This window comes from Lucilia sericata, unplaced genomic scaffold (assembly GCF_015586225.1).
Source record: "Lucilia sericata isolate MDLA Ls3-8-SP2 unplaced genomic scaffold, ASM1558622v1 Contig000029F_arrow, whole genome shotgun sequence".
Lineage (NCBI taxonomy): Eukaryota > Metazoa > Arthropoda > Insecta > Diptera > Calliphoridae > Lucilia > Lucilia sericata.
In genome coordinates this window covers 195,781-211,400 of record NW_023994067.1, presented here as the reverse complement: position 1 = coordinate 211,400, position 15,620 = coordinate 195,781, and the positions used below count along the sequence as shown (strand labels likewise).

The 15,620-nt window shown below is 32.7% G+C and overlaps 5 protein-coding genes across 6 annotated transcripts; 2 read left to right on the top strand and 3 right to left on the bottom strand.

Moving 5' to 3' along the window:
- Positions 1–2,267: 2,267 nt before the first annotated feature.
- On the bottom strand, positions 2,268–3,516 carry LOC119610640 (40S ribosomal protein S20). The gene is made up of 4 exons (XM_037965948.1): positions 3,370–3,516; positions 3,062–3,217; positions 2,725–2,814; positions 2,268–2,455 (listed from the first exon to the last, which is right to left on the bottom strand). The coding sequence occupies exons 1-4, from the start codon at positions 3,370–3,372 to the stop codon at positions 2,342–2,344; spliced, it is 363 nt and encodes a 120-aa protein (XP_037821876.1). The 5' UTR covers positions 3,373–3,516; the 3' UTR covers positions 2,268–2,341.
- Positions 3,517–4,995: 1,479 nt separating this feature from the next.
- On the bottom strand, positions 4,996–7,623 carry LOC119610814 (double-strand break repair protein MRE11). The gene is made up of 6 exons (XM_037966196.1): positions 7,335–7,623; positions 7,071–7,194; positions 5,964–7,014; positions 5,742–5,902; positions 5,257–5,671; positions 4,996–5,181 (listed from the first exon to the last, which is right to left on the bottom strand). The coding sequence occupies exons 1-6, from the start codon at positions 7,429–7,431 to the stop codon at positions 5,086–5,088; spliced, it is 1,944 nt and encodes a 647-aa protein (XP_037822124.1). The 5' UTR covers positions 7,432–7,623; the 3' UTR covers positions 4,996–5,085.
- An 889-nt stretch (positions 7,624–8,512) lies between these two features.
- Positions 8,513–10,171, top strand: LOC119610702 (zinc finger protein 543). Its single transcript, XM_037966034.1, has 2 exons — positions 8,513–8,670; positions 8,749–10,171. The coding sequence occupies exon 2, from the start codon at positions 8,775–8,777 to the stop codon at positions 10,044–10,046; it is 1,272 nt and encodes a 423-aa protein (XP_037821962.1). The 5' UTR covers positions 8,513–8,670; positions 8,749–8,774; the 3' UTR covers positions 10,047–10,171.
- On the bottom strand, positions 10,145–11,526 carry LOC119610711 (28S ribosomal protein S22, mitochondrial). The gene has a single exon (XM_037966046.1). The coding sequence runs from the start codon at positions 11,410–11,412 to the stop codon at positions 10,243–10,245; it is 1,170 nt and encodes a 389-aa protein (XP_037821974.1). The 5' UTR covers positions 11,413–11,526; the 3' UTR covers positions 10,145–10,242.
- A 710-nt stretch (positions 11,527–12,236) lies between these two features.
- Positions 12,237–15,542, top strand: LOC119610742. Of its 2 annotated transcripts, none has more exons than XM_037966097.1 (5): positions 12,237–12,694; positions 13,213–13,486; positions 13,566–13,847; positions 13,901–15,214; positions 15,291–15,542. In XM_037966097.1, the coding sequence occupies exons 1-4, from the start codon at positions 12,354–12,356 to the stop codon at positions 15,101–15,103; spliced, it is 2,100 nt and encodes a 699-aa protein (XP_037822025.1). In that variant the 5' UTR covers positions 12,237–12,353; the 3' UTR covers positions 15,104–15,214; positions 15,291–15,542. The 2 variants fall into 2 exon arrangements, with proteins under 2 accessions (XP_037822025.1, XP_037822018.1); XM_037966090.1 differs by having other exon boundaries at positions 13,901–15,219; positions 15,291–15,415.
- Positions 15,543–15,620: the final 78 nt, after the last annotated feature.

Sequence of the window (15,620 nt, the reverse complement as noted above, 5' to 3'; positions counted from 1 at the left end):
ACAAAAATAGCATTCAAAAAAGTGTAATCATGCTGACAATTATTACAGAATACATAGATTGTCGATTCCGATATCTGTAAGGAATATTCATATGTATACTTTATATTCTCGGAAAATTATATTGTAAAAACTACATACCGAGTTGCGCCAATTTATGCAATATCTCTTTTTATTTTCAATAGCAGTAGTTTGCTTATCGTTGTATCGTGCATCACGATCACAACCAGTATTTTCTCTTAAAACCTACCCTGCAGTACGATGAACTAGTTCGACAAAGGCGATATCAAAAGCCACTTAGACTCACTTGTTTGACTCAAACGGTAAGTTTTTTGATTGCATTAGTAAAAAAAAACTCACACCGCACCCAGCAGTTCGGGCGGACACTCCCGAACTCCCTATTTAGCCTAGCACATAGGGTTACCCCTAGCCACCGACTGTCCAGGTAACTAGCTATTTTAACATGTGCTTGTCCTACGAGGAAGTCAATCGTCACCCCATAGGTTACAAAGAGACAGTGCAAGTGTCTCTCGCTTATAAAGGGGACACTAAAGGTTTACCTTCACCCTAGTTTACAAAAAGTACTTCCGTGACTAAAGCCGAATTGGAGCCCACCAGGTGGTTTAACATAAGTGGAAATCACTGTCTTTTTCCTATGCATTGACTCTTTGTCGAACTGCAGGGCATATGTACATGTGAGTTTTTTCACTAACACAATCAAAAAACTTACCGTTTGAGTTAAACAAATTTGATGTGTGGCCGTGTCGCTTTAGTGAATTTTCAACCCACTAGCAATGTTATTTATATAACTAGTGAAAGGTAGGTTTCTATAGTTGAAACGAAAAGTCGACTTTTCGACTTTTCGACTTTTTGCATTTAGTTAAAAGTCGACTTTTCGACCTTTCGACTTTTTCCATTTTATGAAAAGTCGATTTTTCGACTTTTCGACCTTTTTCATTTATTTAAAAGTCGACTTTTCGACTTTTAGTATTATATAAATGGTCGACTTTTCGACTTTTTCCGACTTTTTTCGACTTTTTCCGACTTTTTTTCGACTTTTTTCGACTTTTCGACTTTTTTCGACTTTTCGACTTTTTTCGACTTTTTCCGACTTTTTTCAACTTTTCGACTTTTTCCGACTTTTCGACTTTTCGATTTTTTACGATTTTTTGACTATTTTCGACTTATTTCGACTTTTTTTCGACTTTTTTCGACTATTTTTTACTTTTTTCGAGTTTTTCCGACTATTTTAGAGTTTTTGACCTCTTTTCCACTTTTTTAAAATTTTCGACTTTTCGACTTTTTCCGACTTTTTTCGACTTTTCGACTTTTTTCGACTTTTTTCGACTTTTCGACTTTTTTCGACTTTTCGACTTTTTTCGACTTTCCGACTTTTCGACTTTTTTCGACTTTTATTTACAAAGTCGACTTTTCGACTTTTTTCATAGACGATAGTCGAGTTATCGACTTTTTTGGAACAAAATAGTCGACTTCGACTTTTCGACTTTTTTCGACAAAAAGTCGATTGTTCGATTATTCGAAAGTCGATTTATAGAACCCTAGTGAAAGGAGCCAATTGGCACTTTTCGTACACTGAAAATAATCCATGCTCAACTTTACGAAAAAAAATTTCGTAACTTCTATTTTCGTAATATTTACAAAAATTTCGTGTATAATACGAAATATTATTTAATAAAACCCTTTTCTATTTTTACGAAAGTAAGAAAACCTTTCGTAATATTTTTTTCTTAAATTTTAGCGAAATAAAACATAATGATATTAATTAAATTATCATTAAATAAAACTACAACATTTTTATAAAATTTAAGAAAAAGTATAATATTATTCACGAATTATTTTCATAAAAAAAATTAAAAATTCGTGTGGAGAATAATTTTGAACTAAAATTAGAAAAATTATTTTAAAATAAACAAAAATGTTTGCATAAATTAATATTTGGTAAATTTTACCATATTTATTCAAAATTCACTTTTTTCAATTTATGTAAACTAAGTTTTCCAAGATTATTTTGCATTATACTAAAATATTTCGTACAATTTCGTGTATATTACGAAAGAATTTCGTGGTGCGAAACAACGAACGATTCGGACAATGTACGACATTTTCCGTATATATTAGGCACGGATTTTTTTCAGTGTACCATAGGATAATATAAACATATGTATGTAAATAAATTATCAAATAATAGCGTTTTATCCCTCCCTCTACAGTGTAAAGCTTAGACCATATACATATAAAAATAATTGTTCTACAGATTTTTTAGTTTAAATTGTCACTTTTATTAAAAAAAAGTTTAAAATTATACACCATGAAGATGTACTATTTAGTTGGCAATGGTAACTTCAACTTCTACGCCAGGTTCAATGTTGATGGAGGTGATCTTCTTGACGATCTCAGATGGGGAGTGTAAATCGATGATGCGCTTGTGAATTCTCATCTGAAACACAAAATAAGAATACATTAAATTATGTAGTTTTTTAAATTAATTTATTTGTATTAAAGTTTTAAATAACTAACATATATACTAATTTTTAGTGTAGAACTCTGAGAGCCATAAGAAAGTAGATAATCTTTCAGAGGGACTATGAGAGGGCGTTTAGTCTTAGCAAATTTATAAGATACTGGTTAAAGTTAAAAACCAATCAAAAGATTGCACACTAAAACCGATATCAAATTTGCTGAAAGAAAATATTGTGAAATAATTACCTGGAAACGATCCCAAGTCTTTGAACCTTCACCACAAGGAGTTTTACGGGTGGTAATGCGCAAAACTTTGGTTGGCATGCGTACTGGGCCCTGAAAAAATATAAAAACCAAATTATTTACTGAATTACAAATAAAATTGTAGTTTTATAAATGTGATTGTTTTGTACTTAAACCATTAAAAATTTCTTAACTCGTTATAAATTAAATTAAGAATAATGTCCGATTTAAGTGTCTTAATCTAGCATCTATTATGACTAGGTTAAGTCTATTTAAGAAACTAAACCTCCAGGTAAATGCTATAGTGGATACAAATTAATTAGCTGCTATTACTACGTACCTTGACGCGCAAGTTTTGGTTCTTAGCACCGTTGATCAAATCGCGGCACACATTTTCCAAAGAACGTACGTTTCTTGAGGTCAAAGTGATACGGATGCGATGAACGGAAGAAGAATCAGCGCCTTGGGGCTTCTCAATATCCTTAGGAGCAGCAGCCTAATAGAAAAAACAAAGTGAGGTTAGGTTGGTTGTTTTAACACGTGTAAACGAAAGAAATCAAATATTTATTACTTGAATTCCAATTGTTACATTTTACTGTACTTTGAATTAATACACAACGATATAAACTGAATTTTTGAAATAATTACCATTTTTATATAGAAATCCGGTCGAGGTATTCAAATCTCTTTGTTTTGAGCAGCGCTGAACCAGAGTTCTAGCCAGAAAAAAAAGAAATGGACGAGATTACGGAAAAGCACTTTCCAAGTTGTCATGTTGCTGTGAATATTAATAAAATGATATCACATGTAAATGTACAATCTAACTGTCAATTTTTTCTATATTGGTTTTGACAGACGGCGTATAGCAACGTCTATATATAAAAAATATCAGCTGTACTATCGCATACACTTGTATAAATTCATCTTGTCATTTTTCATTTCACCAGTGATGTTAATTTAGCTACTTTTTGTTTTAACATTTAGCGATTCTAAAGCTTATCTAACTAATATTTAGTAGAAATTCAAGCGATTTCGAGGTACTATAATTCGAAATTTTGTTTAAAACAAGTAGAAAAGTATAGTCGGACATGGACGACTATATGATACCCTACACCATGGGTATATTTTAAAAATTATTTATTTTTCATAAACAAACTTTTATGTTGAATTTTACCTTAATTCCGATTTATTTAAGTAATTTATTGATGAAAAAGTAAATTTCAAAATGAGACTTTATATGGGAGTTAGGGTCAAATATGGGCCGATCCTCAACAAATTTGGAAGACGACTGTAATTTTATATAAAGGTTAGTTGAATTTCATTGCGATATATAAGTGGTTATAAGTAAATTTTTGGACGTTTAAGTTATGTTTTAAAGGGTGGGTTTGTATGGGGGCTAGGGTCAAACGACGGCCGGTCATTATAAAAATTGGCATGGTCATTTATGCCTATATAGAACTTAGTTGTGCCAATTTTTGGTGAGATAGTAGTATATTTGACATAGTTATGAGTTAAAAACCTTAAATCGAAAGGTAAGGTTGTATGGGGGCTAGGTGAAATAATTGACCGATTTCATCCATAAATATTGTCTGCCACCAAATTTATGCTTGTGTCGTTTTGACATTATAAATCACCTTTTATTTGTATACAACACAAGCACTACGTACATATTACATTTAAAAAACATCTACATACTTCTACGAGGTAATATTTTGGTAGAAATAAAATGAAATCTTCATCTCTAATAAACTTGAAATAATCTTTGATTTATTTTTATATAAAATCTTGGGAATCTTGTTGCAGCTGAACATCATTAAAATTCACTAGATTTTCTCAAAACGCCTCAGTGGAAACATGGTAAAATATCGACAATCGGAAGATTGAAAAGTCTGCTTTTTTATAATTCATTCGATTTTAAAAAAATTAACTTTTAAAACGATCCTTTTTTAAGAAGGCAAATAAAGGTGATTTTTAAAATTGTATTTGTTTTATATTGATTTTTTTCTTTTTCTTTCCGGGTATCGATTTAAATTTTTATAAATTAAATACATTTTTTTCAAAGAACATATGTATGTAAGTATTTAAATCTTGTTACATATTTTGAAATGTGAAAAGGAATTAAAAAAATAAATATATGGATCATAAGGATTAAAAAAATACCTATCACATAGTGAAAATTGACAGATCTTGATGCAATTGAAAAAATTTACAATAAATATATACGGATTATATGGATTTCTTATGATTAAAAATTATCAATTATAACACGTTACATTTAAACATTTTTGAAAGATATCTCACTGGAATACTTTTCTTTATTTCATATAAAAAAAGTTATCTTATAAGTATGAAATATAAACATCTTTAATCAGAATCGGAATCAGAAACTTCATAAATTTTCTGTTTAGATCTGGATCCCACCATATTGAACAATGTTGCCTGTTTACGTGGAGATGATCGCTAAAAGAAGTTTAATTTTTGTAACTATTAGTATCCTAAATATTTATATAACGTAATAATTTTTGTAAATCTTACAGTTGCCCTTGAGGTTTCTAATGCTGGCATGGTATGTTTGTTAGATCGTCCGGCTGGGGAACGGGATGTATTCGAATTATTTGAAGTTGTTGTTTTGCTAGTTGTAGTTGCTTTGCCACCTCTGCCTCTAGCACGACTTCCTCTAGAAGCAGCAGCTGAAGCAGAGGATCGAGTCTGTTTGACGGGAATTTCGTCATCTTCTTCGTCTGAGTTTTCATCATCATCATTGTTGTAGTTGGAATTGCCCAAACTGCTGATGGACGTCTTAGTAGCAGTATTTATATGAGTAGTACTTAACATTTCTAAAATGTCATCAGAGGTAACATTTAATTTAAATTGTGTCAATTGAACATCCAACTCATCTTCGGCCGGCATTTTATCCATTAAATATTCAACAGCTTTTGCTTTGTATGATCTTTGATATAATTAAATGAAAAAATAGCAAATAAGAATACGAGTAATCACAGTTTAAAATATCTACATACCTTATTAAATTGTCGGCAGCGTTGTTGTCTTTACGGTCAACCAATTGATGACAGATCTCAGTTAAGGCTTTTGTTGATAGTACTTTGAGAGCCTTGCTATCGTCAACCTCATTAAAATAACGCTCCACTAAGTCCTCTACGCGAGCAGCTGATTCTCCTTCCTAAAATGTTGAATGATAAACGTAGAAATAAAACTTTTGAGATTTATTGAATAAAACAAACCATTTTCTTAAATTGATTTTTCATTTCCTCTTTATCAAAATTAGATTTTTCCTTTTTCTCTTTCTTGATCATTTTTTTGAAATGTATCATATCGCCCGGATTAGCCACACGCTCATTGAACATTTGACCCAAACGTATGCCATTGAACATTTGGTCCTCGTCCGTGAATACTAATCGCAATCTTATTGATGGCAATGTCGGTTGTTTTGGATGCCCTGTTAGTAATTGCTTAGCTCTTTCCAACATGACCTCTACTTTCTCTTCAGCCATAGCACGTACTTTGTTGGAGGCATCACCCTCATCTAAACGCAGTTCTTCGGCTAAATCCATAATGTTGACAGATTCAAATACAAAAGGACGAACTGTTTGCAGTGGTATGGGTTTCATTTGAAATTTGTCTTTATATATTTCCAAAACTGCTACATGTTTGCGCAAAGACTCTCCCTCGGCCAGAGAAGTAGGGACCGTCGAACCCGGCTGACAAACATAGAAATCCCTTTTAACATTGTGCTCTGGCTCTATGCGACAGTCATGTTCATGGCCCCAGATAACTAAATTAAGAAAGTCTGGCAGGGCCTCTTCGGGCAAATAGTTTTTAGGGCCACGATCTGCACGATTCTGATGCAAAACCATTAAATGAAACCATTCACCTTCTCCACCCTCTGGAACTTGCATATGGACTTTACGACTTTCGAAAAGACGTGCCAAACGCATATCTTGTATATGGCTCAAACCATAGAGGGCTAATTTAGTATCTCCCTTCTTTAAGAGAATGGGAGCTATATCAATTCTAGTTAAGTCCGTCCAGCGGCCAAAATAGTTCACCAAACCAGTGGTCGATAGCAAGTCCAAAGAACTAAGACCACCAAAAACGCTTGGATCATCATGATTTCCATGTATAGAATAGACAGGTATGGAAATATTTAAGTTCGGGTCTTCATAATTAACCGTTTCGTTAACGGCATTATGAAAATTTTGACTGCCATCACTTAAAAACTCCACCGTAATTGGTCGATCTCCAAAAGTATACATTCTCAACAATTTCATGCATCTGCAAATAGGCATACATTTTTATCAGCACTGTTAATTAATACCAACTTGACTTACTTGTGCAATGCATTTTGACTGGGCACGGCATCATGGAATAAATCACCCCCTAACAATATAAAGTCCACATCCTCACGGACAGCCAATTCCAACATTTCTTCAAATGCCAGAAAACTATCTTCACCTGCAACATTATATTAAAAGTAAATATAATGTACATATGAGAGTGCATAAAACAAATGTACATATGTAAATCATTTCATTTCACAAAAAGTACAGTGATCCATCCCATTATACTACTGACGCCAAAATTTTTTTTCTTACCCCTCACTGCATCTTTTTCTCCATAGCCCAAATGATTATCAGTCGATATCATTATACGCAAGACATCATTTGCATCAATATCCGATTCACTAGTCATTTTTGCAATTAGTTTTTAAATTAATTTATTAAATTTAACAAACTTTATAAATTTCGCAACAACAACCCGCGATAATGCAAAAAAATATACACCGCTTCTATGTATACAAAACGTATTAATAAAGTGAGGACCGTGCTTGTTGTACAACAAAAATATCTATCACAACCACAGCCAATTGTTTTTGTTTTACAGCTACCTATCTGTCAAAATTGCCTACTGGTTTTGTTATAAGCTAAGTAGCTGTCAAAATATCTTTGTTGTTTTTGTTACTTTTATATTTGAAAAAAATATACAGCTGGGGTTATGCCGCCACTGTATTAATACACTTTGTGTATATATACAAAGTTTTTTGTTTGTTGTATGGAAATCACTCTGAAGTGATAACATTGAACAGGCTTTGAAAGGCTTGACAAATATGTAGTATACATTAAATATTTTTTATAATAGAGGTATGTATGTATTTTAAATTCAAGTTTGGCTTATAACTTTATTTAATTGTTTATTACTCATTTTCTTTATTCTCCTTTAAGAATTCACAAAGGATATTATGAATTCAAAGTAGGGTTCTATCAATAGACTTTTTGTTGAAAATATCGAGGTCGGTAAGTCGACTATCTTTCGATTTTGTAAATAAAAGCCGAACAAAATTGATAAGTCGGAAAACGTCGAAATAAAAAATAATAAGACGGACATAGGTAGGTAGTTATCGTTACAAACATACATAATAACTAAAAAACTAAAATTTACACATAAATATTACAACAAGTTGAAAAGTTGAAAATAGTCGAAAAGTCTATATTAGCAAAAGTTCGAATAGTCGACAATTTCAAAATTTAAAAAATTAAAAATCGAGAATCTTAAATTAAAAAAAAAACATTGAGTTGTTTTTTTTACGAATGAGAAACAAAAAACAGGTACATATTTTTTAATTTTTAAATAAATCAATTTTTAATTCTGTTTTAGTATGTTATAAATATGTACATATATTTCTAAAACATCAAAATTTGAAGAATATTAACATTATTGGTAAATTTTTACGAATCAGGTTATTAATCTCGTTTGAATTAAAATACATTTATAATTAGAGTACAGAACCAAAACAATTTCATGTCGACGCTAATTCTAAAAGAATTATAGCATTTGATAAAAAGAATTGTTTTTATTAAAATTGTGCCGGCGCGGACAGGTTTTGTTGATTTGCAGGCGATCCGACACTGGCCTGTAAATCTGTCAAAAAAGGTAAACACAATTTTATTTAAACAATATTTTCTGTTTTCTTAAAAATTTATAAATAATATACATATTTACTACTGAAAGGATAAAACGTAAATTTCGCCTACGTAATGGCAACATCTGTGAACCCTAAGGAAGTGTTTATGGTCAATTGCCATGAAATTCCTGAAACAATATGCGTGGAAACTCGTTTTATAACTCATGCGTCAGTTTACAAGCCCAAGCAATGTGAACAATTATTTTACATTACACATAAAAATGGAAAATTGGAGCTGACTAGACAGGAAGATAGTCTGGTAGCTACAAAAGTTGCCACAACTCTTCCAAAACCTAGCACAGTTACACTTAGTATTCAAGCAAAAGCGGCATCATTACAACCAGCAACAACAGGTCCAATAATCCCTTTAAAAACAGCATTTACAAGTAGCTGTAATTTCAACGCAAATGAAATAGGCGGTAAAAATTTAATAACAAGTTCTGTGGCTACAAATCCTCATCTAAACACGTTGGGAATTACAAACAGGCCATTGGTCAGACCTACTGTTAATGATCAAACTCAACAGACCGAACTATCAACACTAAATACGAAGTCTATTGCTATACAATGCAAACTTGATGAGGAAATATATGATGTAGGCGATGAATGGACGCCAATCACTGATAAGCCTTCTGGAAATGAAGAAAATCCGGAAATTGATATAGAAAGTTTTCTAAAGTTTGTTAAAGATAATTCAGCGCAGCACAAAAATTTTAAAGAATGTTTAATATGTGGTGAGGTATGCAAATCAAAAAAATACTTCTATGGTCACATGGCCATTCATCAAGGACCTAGGATCTTATGCTCTAAATGCGGTCAATACTTGGACAATGAGAAATTGCTGTTTAAACATAATTGTTACAAAGAAAAGCAGTTGGAAAAGGCTTTTTTGCAATGTCCCCATCACAGCTGCAGTGTAGCGGCGATTTCGCATCTGGAGCTTTACGATCACATTAACGAACATGACAACAATCGCATGTATAAGTGCTCTGCGTGTCGTAGGGGATTTTGTACTGGTCAAGAATTTTTACGTCACATCCTAATCAGGGCTAAATGCTATACGAGCGCCAAACGTAAACGATTTTATGTCTATGGTTTGGAATCACACAAAGAACGATTATGTCGTGTGAGGGTTTTTACTTTGCACACTTTTAAGAAACGCACCATATTAGTAAAGACGTTCTTGTCGCAGCGTGTCGCAAAACAAGGAACTTGTAAGATTTGTTTAAGGCCATTTACCAACAGATCGGTATTTAATCATCACCGTATGAAGTGTCTAACCAAATTTCGAAAGAGATTGCTACGAAAAAGATATGGGAAAGCAAATTCAGTAGGTAGTTGCTAATAGAAGATTAATTAAATAAAATTTTAAAAGTCATCTTATAATAAAAAAACAACGCATATCCACTTTCATTGTATTTAATAAATCAAGAAATATTAATATTTTTTTTATTTTACGTAAATTATCGCTTTTATTTTCACTAGTAATTAGTTCGCCAGTTTTTAACAAGAAAAATCGTTTAAACTTAATAAATTTAAAATTAACTTGATTTTTGTACACCATGTGCCTTACTCAAACCTTCATATAGTTGTTTCTTCTCAGCATTGATTTCTTTCAGTGTCTGTATGGCTAATTCCAACTGCACCTTCTTTAGAGCATGAGAGGCAACATAGTTGTCGATAAACTTCAAGCATAACTCATCCACCTCAAAGTCTTTCGCCGATTTACCGATAGCCGTTTCAATTTCTTCGTGTATATCATCCTTAATCGCAGGCTTTAAAGTGCTTTGTAATTCTTTAAGAGCGGGTTCTTCTAAGTTATTGTACTGATCTAGTGTGGCCAAAAGTTCGGAGTAATTTTCCGGTACACTATGCATTTTATAATAAAGAGCAATTAGTTCGGCTCCATTACGTAGATAATCACGTCTAATCATGTCATAGAGCAGATCATCTATAGTCTTGTGCCAGGCATAGAAAAATGCCATTGGACCAAAGTGGCGAGTTGAACGTAATTGTTCAAATTCTTTGGTCTCATTTAAATGCTGATATACTTTGGCGCTAATCCTATGGAATTCCGGTTCGTAGGGATCATACTGAACCAAAAGACGATCCAAAATGAATTCATATTTAAGCTCATCCAAACATCTTTGCAAATGTTCATCTTCAAACATTTTAGGTGTCTGTATACTGCGACCATCCAGCGGCACATAAAGTTGTTTCATGCGTTTGGCTACATCCATGGGAGCATAACGTAGAGTGCCATCAGTTTCACGTACAACTACCTTACGATCCGTATGACGGACGCCGAATGTAATGTCTGTAATAACAAATTTTGTATTAGAGAAATCTTTTAGAGCTTTATCTTCTGAAATGATTTTTTGTTCATCTTCTTTGATCTTAACCACAGGAGGCATTTGTAACTTTAATTTTGCCTTTTCTACCGTTTTACGGAACTCTTCCTCCAAATCTTCGTTGGTCATGAATTTATATTCTACCGAATTATCCTTAACGGCACGTTTGCGAAATATTTTGCTAAGCCTCAACTGGGTAATGGATTTTAGGAGCTTTTGTGTTTCTGGATCAGTAAATAAAGGTTGGGGATCTTTGTCATACGACAGTGTCACTCCCTTTGTAGAGACCGCCCGCACAGAAGTTTTAACGGTAGCATTGCGTATATTTGTTAAAAAATGTATTTGTTTCAATAAAGACATTATTTATAATTCAAATCTTTGATTTTCTTTGAAAGTTATGGTTTTATAACAATACTTCTCCACACAAAATACTTCGGCATGCAGTTATTTTTCTCATTGACAGCCAGAGCCCTGCGCCGACAAATATTAACGGCGGTGGCGACTGACACTAAATATGTCGGCGGCGGCTTAAAATCGACTGTAAGCCGGCTAAGTTTTCAACTACTTTTAGTTTTTAAGATCAGAAAGTGGGATTTTGGAAGCAAATATATTGTTTATAACAACAAAACAGAGCAAGCTCAAAAGTTGTGTGAGAAATTATGCAGGGATGAATAAAAAATTATTAAAAATTAAAAACAAATCCTTTCTCCAAGTTTTACGAGGATCTACCGATATTTAACCCTATCCTCCATATAAAACGTAAAAACAAATATATTTTATTTGTTTATTTACTAGCTATACCCAGTGTGCTGTGCTACCCTAAAAGCAATATAAATAAGAAACCCAGTTAACGATTTTGATGATTCTAACTACAATGGTTTTCCAGATATACAATTTGTTACATATGGGAGATTCCACGCAAATTATTGTATTTAACTATCCCTTACACTCCTTCTTTAATGCAAATTAAATGCGTAATTTTTGATCCCAAGTACCTATTGGATACAAATCTCAAATCAATTTATTATATATTATAACTCCTTATTTTACCCCCCACAAAATTGGTCCATAAATATCAAAACATTTCGAAAAAAACTCTTTTCATTCAATATCGTTGAAAATTTTAAAAACTGTTAAAACTTTCATAGGCCGCCATCGAAATTTTTGGAGTTAGCCGTCGTTGTTAATTTTTGTCGGCGCAGGTCTCTGATACATACAATTACGTTGAAAATTATTGTTAAGAAAATTTGTTATTAATTTTTCTTAAAATTGTACCACTATCTTAAAGCGGCTTGAGAGCTATGGATAATTTAACGACAGATAATATAAATGATAATAGTATTTGTAAGCCTGATTCTAGCAACAAACGTAAACGCCACTATTCTTCAACACAAACAGAATCTTCAGATGAGTCACCAAAAAAGAAAATAGCAACAACAACAACGTCGGCATCGCATATAGACAATGTAAATGCAACATTCATAACAAAAAATGGTGGTGCTGAAGATGAGCACCCACAGCATGATACAATTAATGTTGGCAATGAAGAAGAATCTCAATTTTTGTTAGAGGAATTATGCGATGAAGTGTTATATGAGATATTTAAATTCTTAGATACTTGGTCTTTGATGGCGTTAATGAAGTAAGTATTTGTAATTTCTAACTCAAGTGCATTAACTGAAATAATTACATTAGGGAGGCTCCAAAATAAGAGTTTCCAAAAATGAAAACATTCTACATTCTAAGAAACTATTTATTAAATTGTTTGTCCAGAGTCAATCTATTGTTGAATTGGATCAATAGATAAAAAGGTTTTTATATTTCTTACTAAAAAAAACTACATGACAAAATTGTAAAACAAACTTAAAAAGGCCATTGACCAAGCTCAACTAATATTGAACCCCGGAATGAACCAAACAATAAATAAAATAATAATAAAAATATTGATAATGGGCCAGTTGATTTTATTACTCCTCCCAAATTTTATACCTACGCTAGTTTGTTATGCAATGTACATACATACAATGTATATAGGCAATATCGGATATAACTAACTCACGTAAGGGCTCTTATAGCCCATTTACACTACAACGGATATAATGGGAATATTAAAAATATAAATTTTGAGTAAGTCCAGTTAATACAGGTTTTATTTTTCAGTGTCTGCAAACGTTTTCAAAAATTTGTTTTGGACAAACGTTTATGGGAAAACATCGATCTCAGTCAGGAACCTTTGCCATTGGGCATTTTAGAAGATATGCTAGAACGGTCTCATGATAAAACTAAAAGCATTAAACTAAGAGGACCATCTCCTTCACAGCATATTGAGGGAGAGATACAACATTTCAATAAAACTATACTCAATTCTTTAACTACAAGATGTACAAAATTAGTAACATTAGAATTGTATGGTGTAACATTGGATTTTAATCAGGTAAATATGACTTTTGTAAAAAAAATGAAAAAACCATCAAATTTACTTAAATACTTATTAAAAATTCGTTTTATTCTAGATTGCCTTAAAAGATTTTCCTCAAACACTTAAACGTTTGGTTCTCAACACTTGCAACGTTCGTGTTGTCAGTAACAAGTCATTATTTACTGGCATCGAGACGATTTTGGTTAATTTGGAAGAGCTAGCAATTGAAGATAATTCTTGGTTTGATCCCTACTATGTTATGCCTTTATCAAAATTGCCTGTATTACGTTATTTGAGTCTAAAAGGTTGTTGGCTTATGCAAGAATTTATACCATATGGCAGTATAGCGGCACGACACGGTTTCAAACAGTTGGAAGTAAGCACAAAAAATGTACGCTTAAAAGTCGAATAATAACAATTGTTTTTAAGGTTTTAGATTTACGCGATACACCCTTGAATGATTCCGATTTACAGTGTTTCAATACTGTTGAGACTTTAAAAGAAATTTATTTACAGTGTCCGGAAGAAGAAGAAGATAACACCAGTATGCAAGCTATATCGTCTTCAGGCACCCAAAGCGAAATGAGCAATAATCAAGAATCGAATTCAAGCACAAATTTTGATACACTTTCAGAAATGCCCTCTACATCCTCCAACTCACCGGAAAATGCAAATAGTTCTCTAAATTCTGAAACGCCTTCTACCTCTAGATCACATACTGATACAGATAGAAGTGAGGATATACGTGAGAAAACGGATGAATCATTAAATACACCAGCATCTTTATATTTTACTGATAGTGAATCTGCATCATCATCCTCTTCCTCTTCAGCTTCTTCGCCTAAGTCGAATAGCATTGCTGAGAATAATGCTGCTGCTACAAGCTCAACTCCAAGTACTTTGTCTCAAGGTTTAAGTTTATCACCAAATATTGTACCTTTAGTAGGTACAAATGCTCCAACTCGTAGCCGTTTTCTACCACGGCCAGATCATATATTTTACTTAAATGTCCGTAATCGAATTTCAATCGATTGCTCGCATATAAACGTACGTGATCAGAATATTGTTAGACCTCTAAGACGGCCTCGTCCGCCACAACAACAACCACAGCAGAATCAGCAACAACAGCAACAACAATCTCCTCCACCCGTTATCGAACAATTGATGCGCCACAACATGTTTTGGGATATCGTAAATCCTTTGGGTCGTGTTGTAGGTGTGGGTGGTCCTGACCGTTTATTCGGCGAAGAAAACGGTGCTGAATATCACTTAAATCTATTTTCATTATCTTCTTCGTACCGCCAACAATCCCGTGGTACTATTTCGGATCGTGGTGTTTGTTGTTTTGGTCGCACCCGCCAACCCGTACAACAAGGTGTCATCTGGATACGTTTCAATAATCGCCCATATGAAAATCGTTTTGAACGTTTTTCTGTACGTGACTATAAATCGGTCACGGATGTTTCGTTGCAACATTTAGTGCAATGTTCTCCGCATTTGATATTCTTGGATGTTAGCGGCACTAGTGTTACTTTAGAGGGGCTACAACGTTTTAAGGAATTGAAACCCGAGTGTAAAGTTGTAGCTGAACACTTATTAGGTGTGACGAAAACTGAAGCCACAGTATCGTGAAACAGTATTAAGTGAAGAATAAATGATCTTTATAAAGTGAATGAACTAGAGCGGTAGAGCGGCATTTAAAGTTTTAAAACATTTTATGTGTAAGCAGGGCACACAGAAAATGTAAGGTAAATTACATATTTCACCATTTCCAATCATGAAATCACTATCATTTCTTAACTGATCTTTTTTATTTCAGATAAGAGTTTGATCAGTTAGCTGAACATATTGCTTCAGACATCCTGGCATGTGGAACAAATAATTTTAAATAATTCCTTTATTCTTCTATATATTAAATATTTACAATAATACATTAAAACAATGTAAAAAAAAACTAATCATGTAAGCAAAAACATTTTTAGAGCCATTTTTATTATTAATTTAGTTAGTTTTTTTTCTCTTTTCATTTTTTATAAATCGGGTTTTTATAAAAACTTATTTTATTTGCAATAAATATTTTAAATTACACTCTCAACCCTTATACACACAAACATACACCTCATAAATAATATAAATATTATTTTAATTC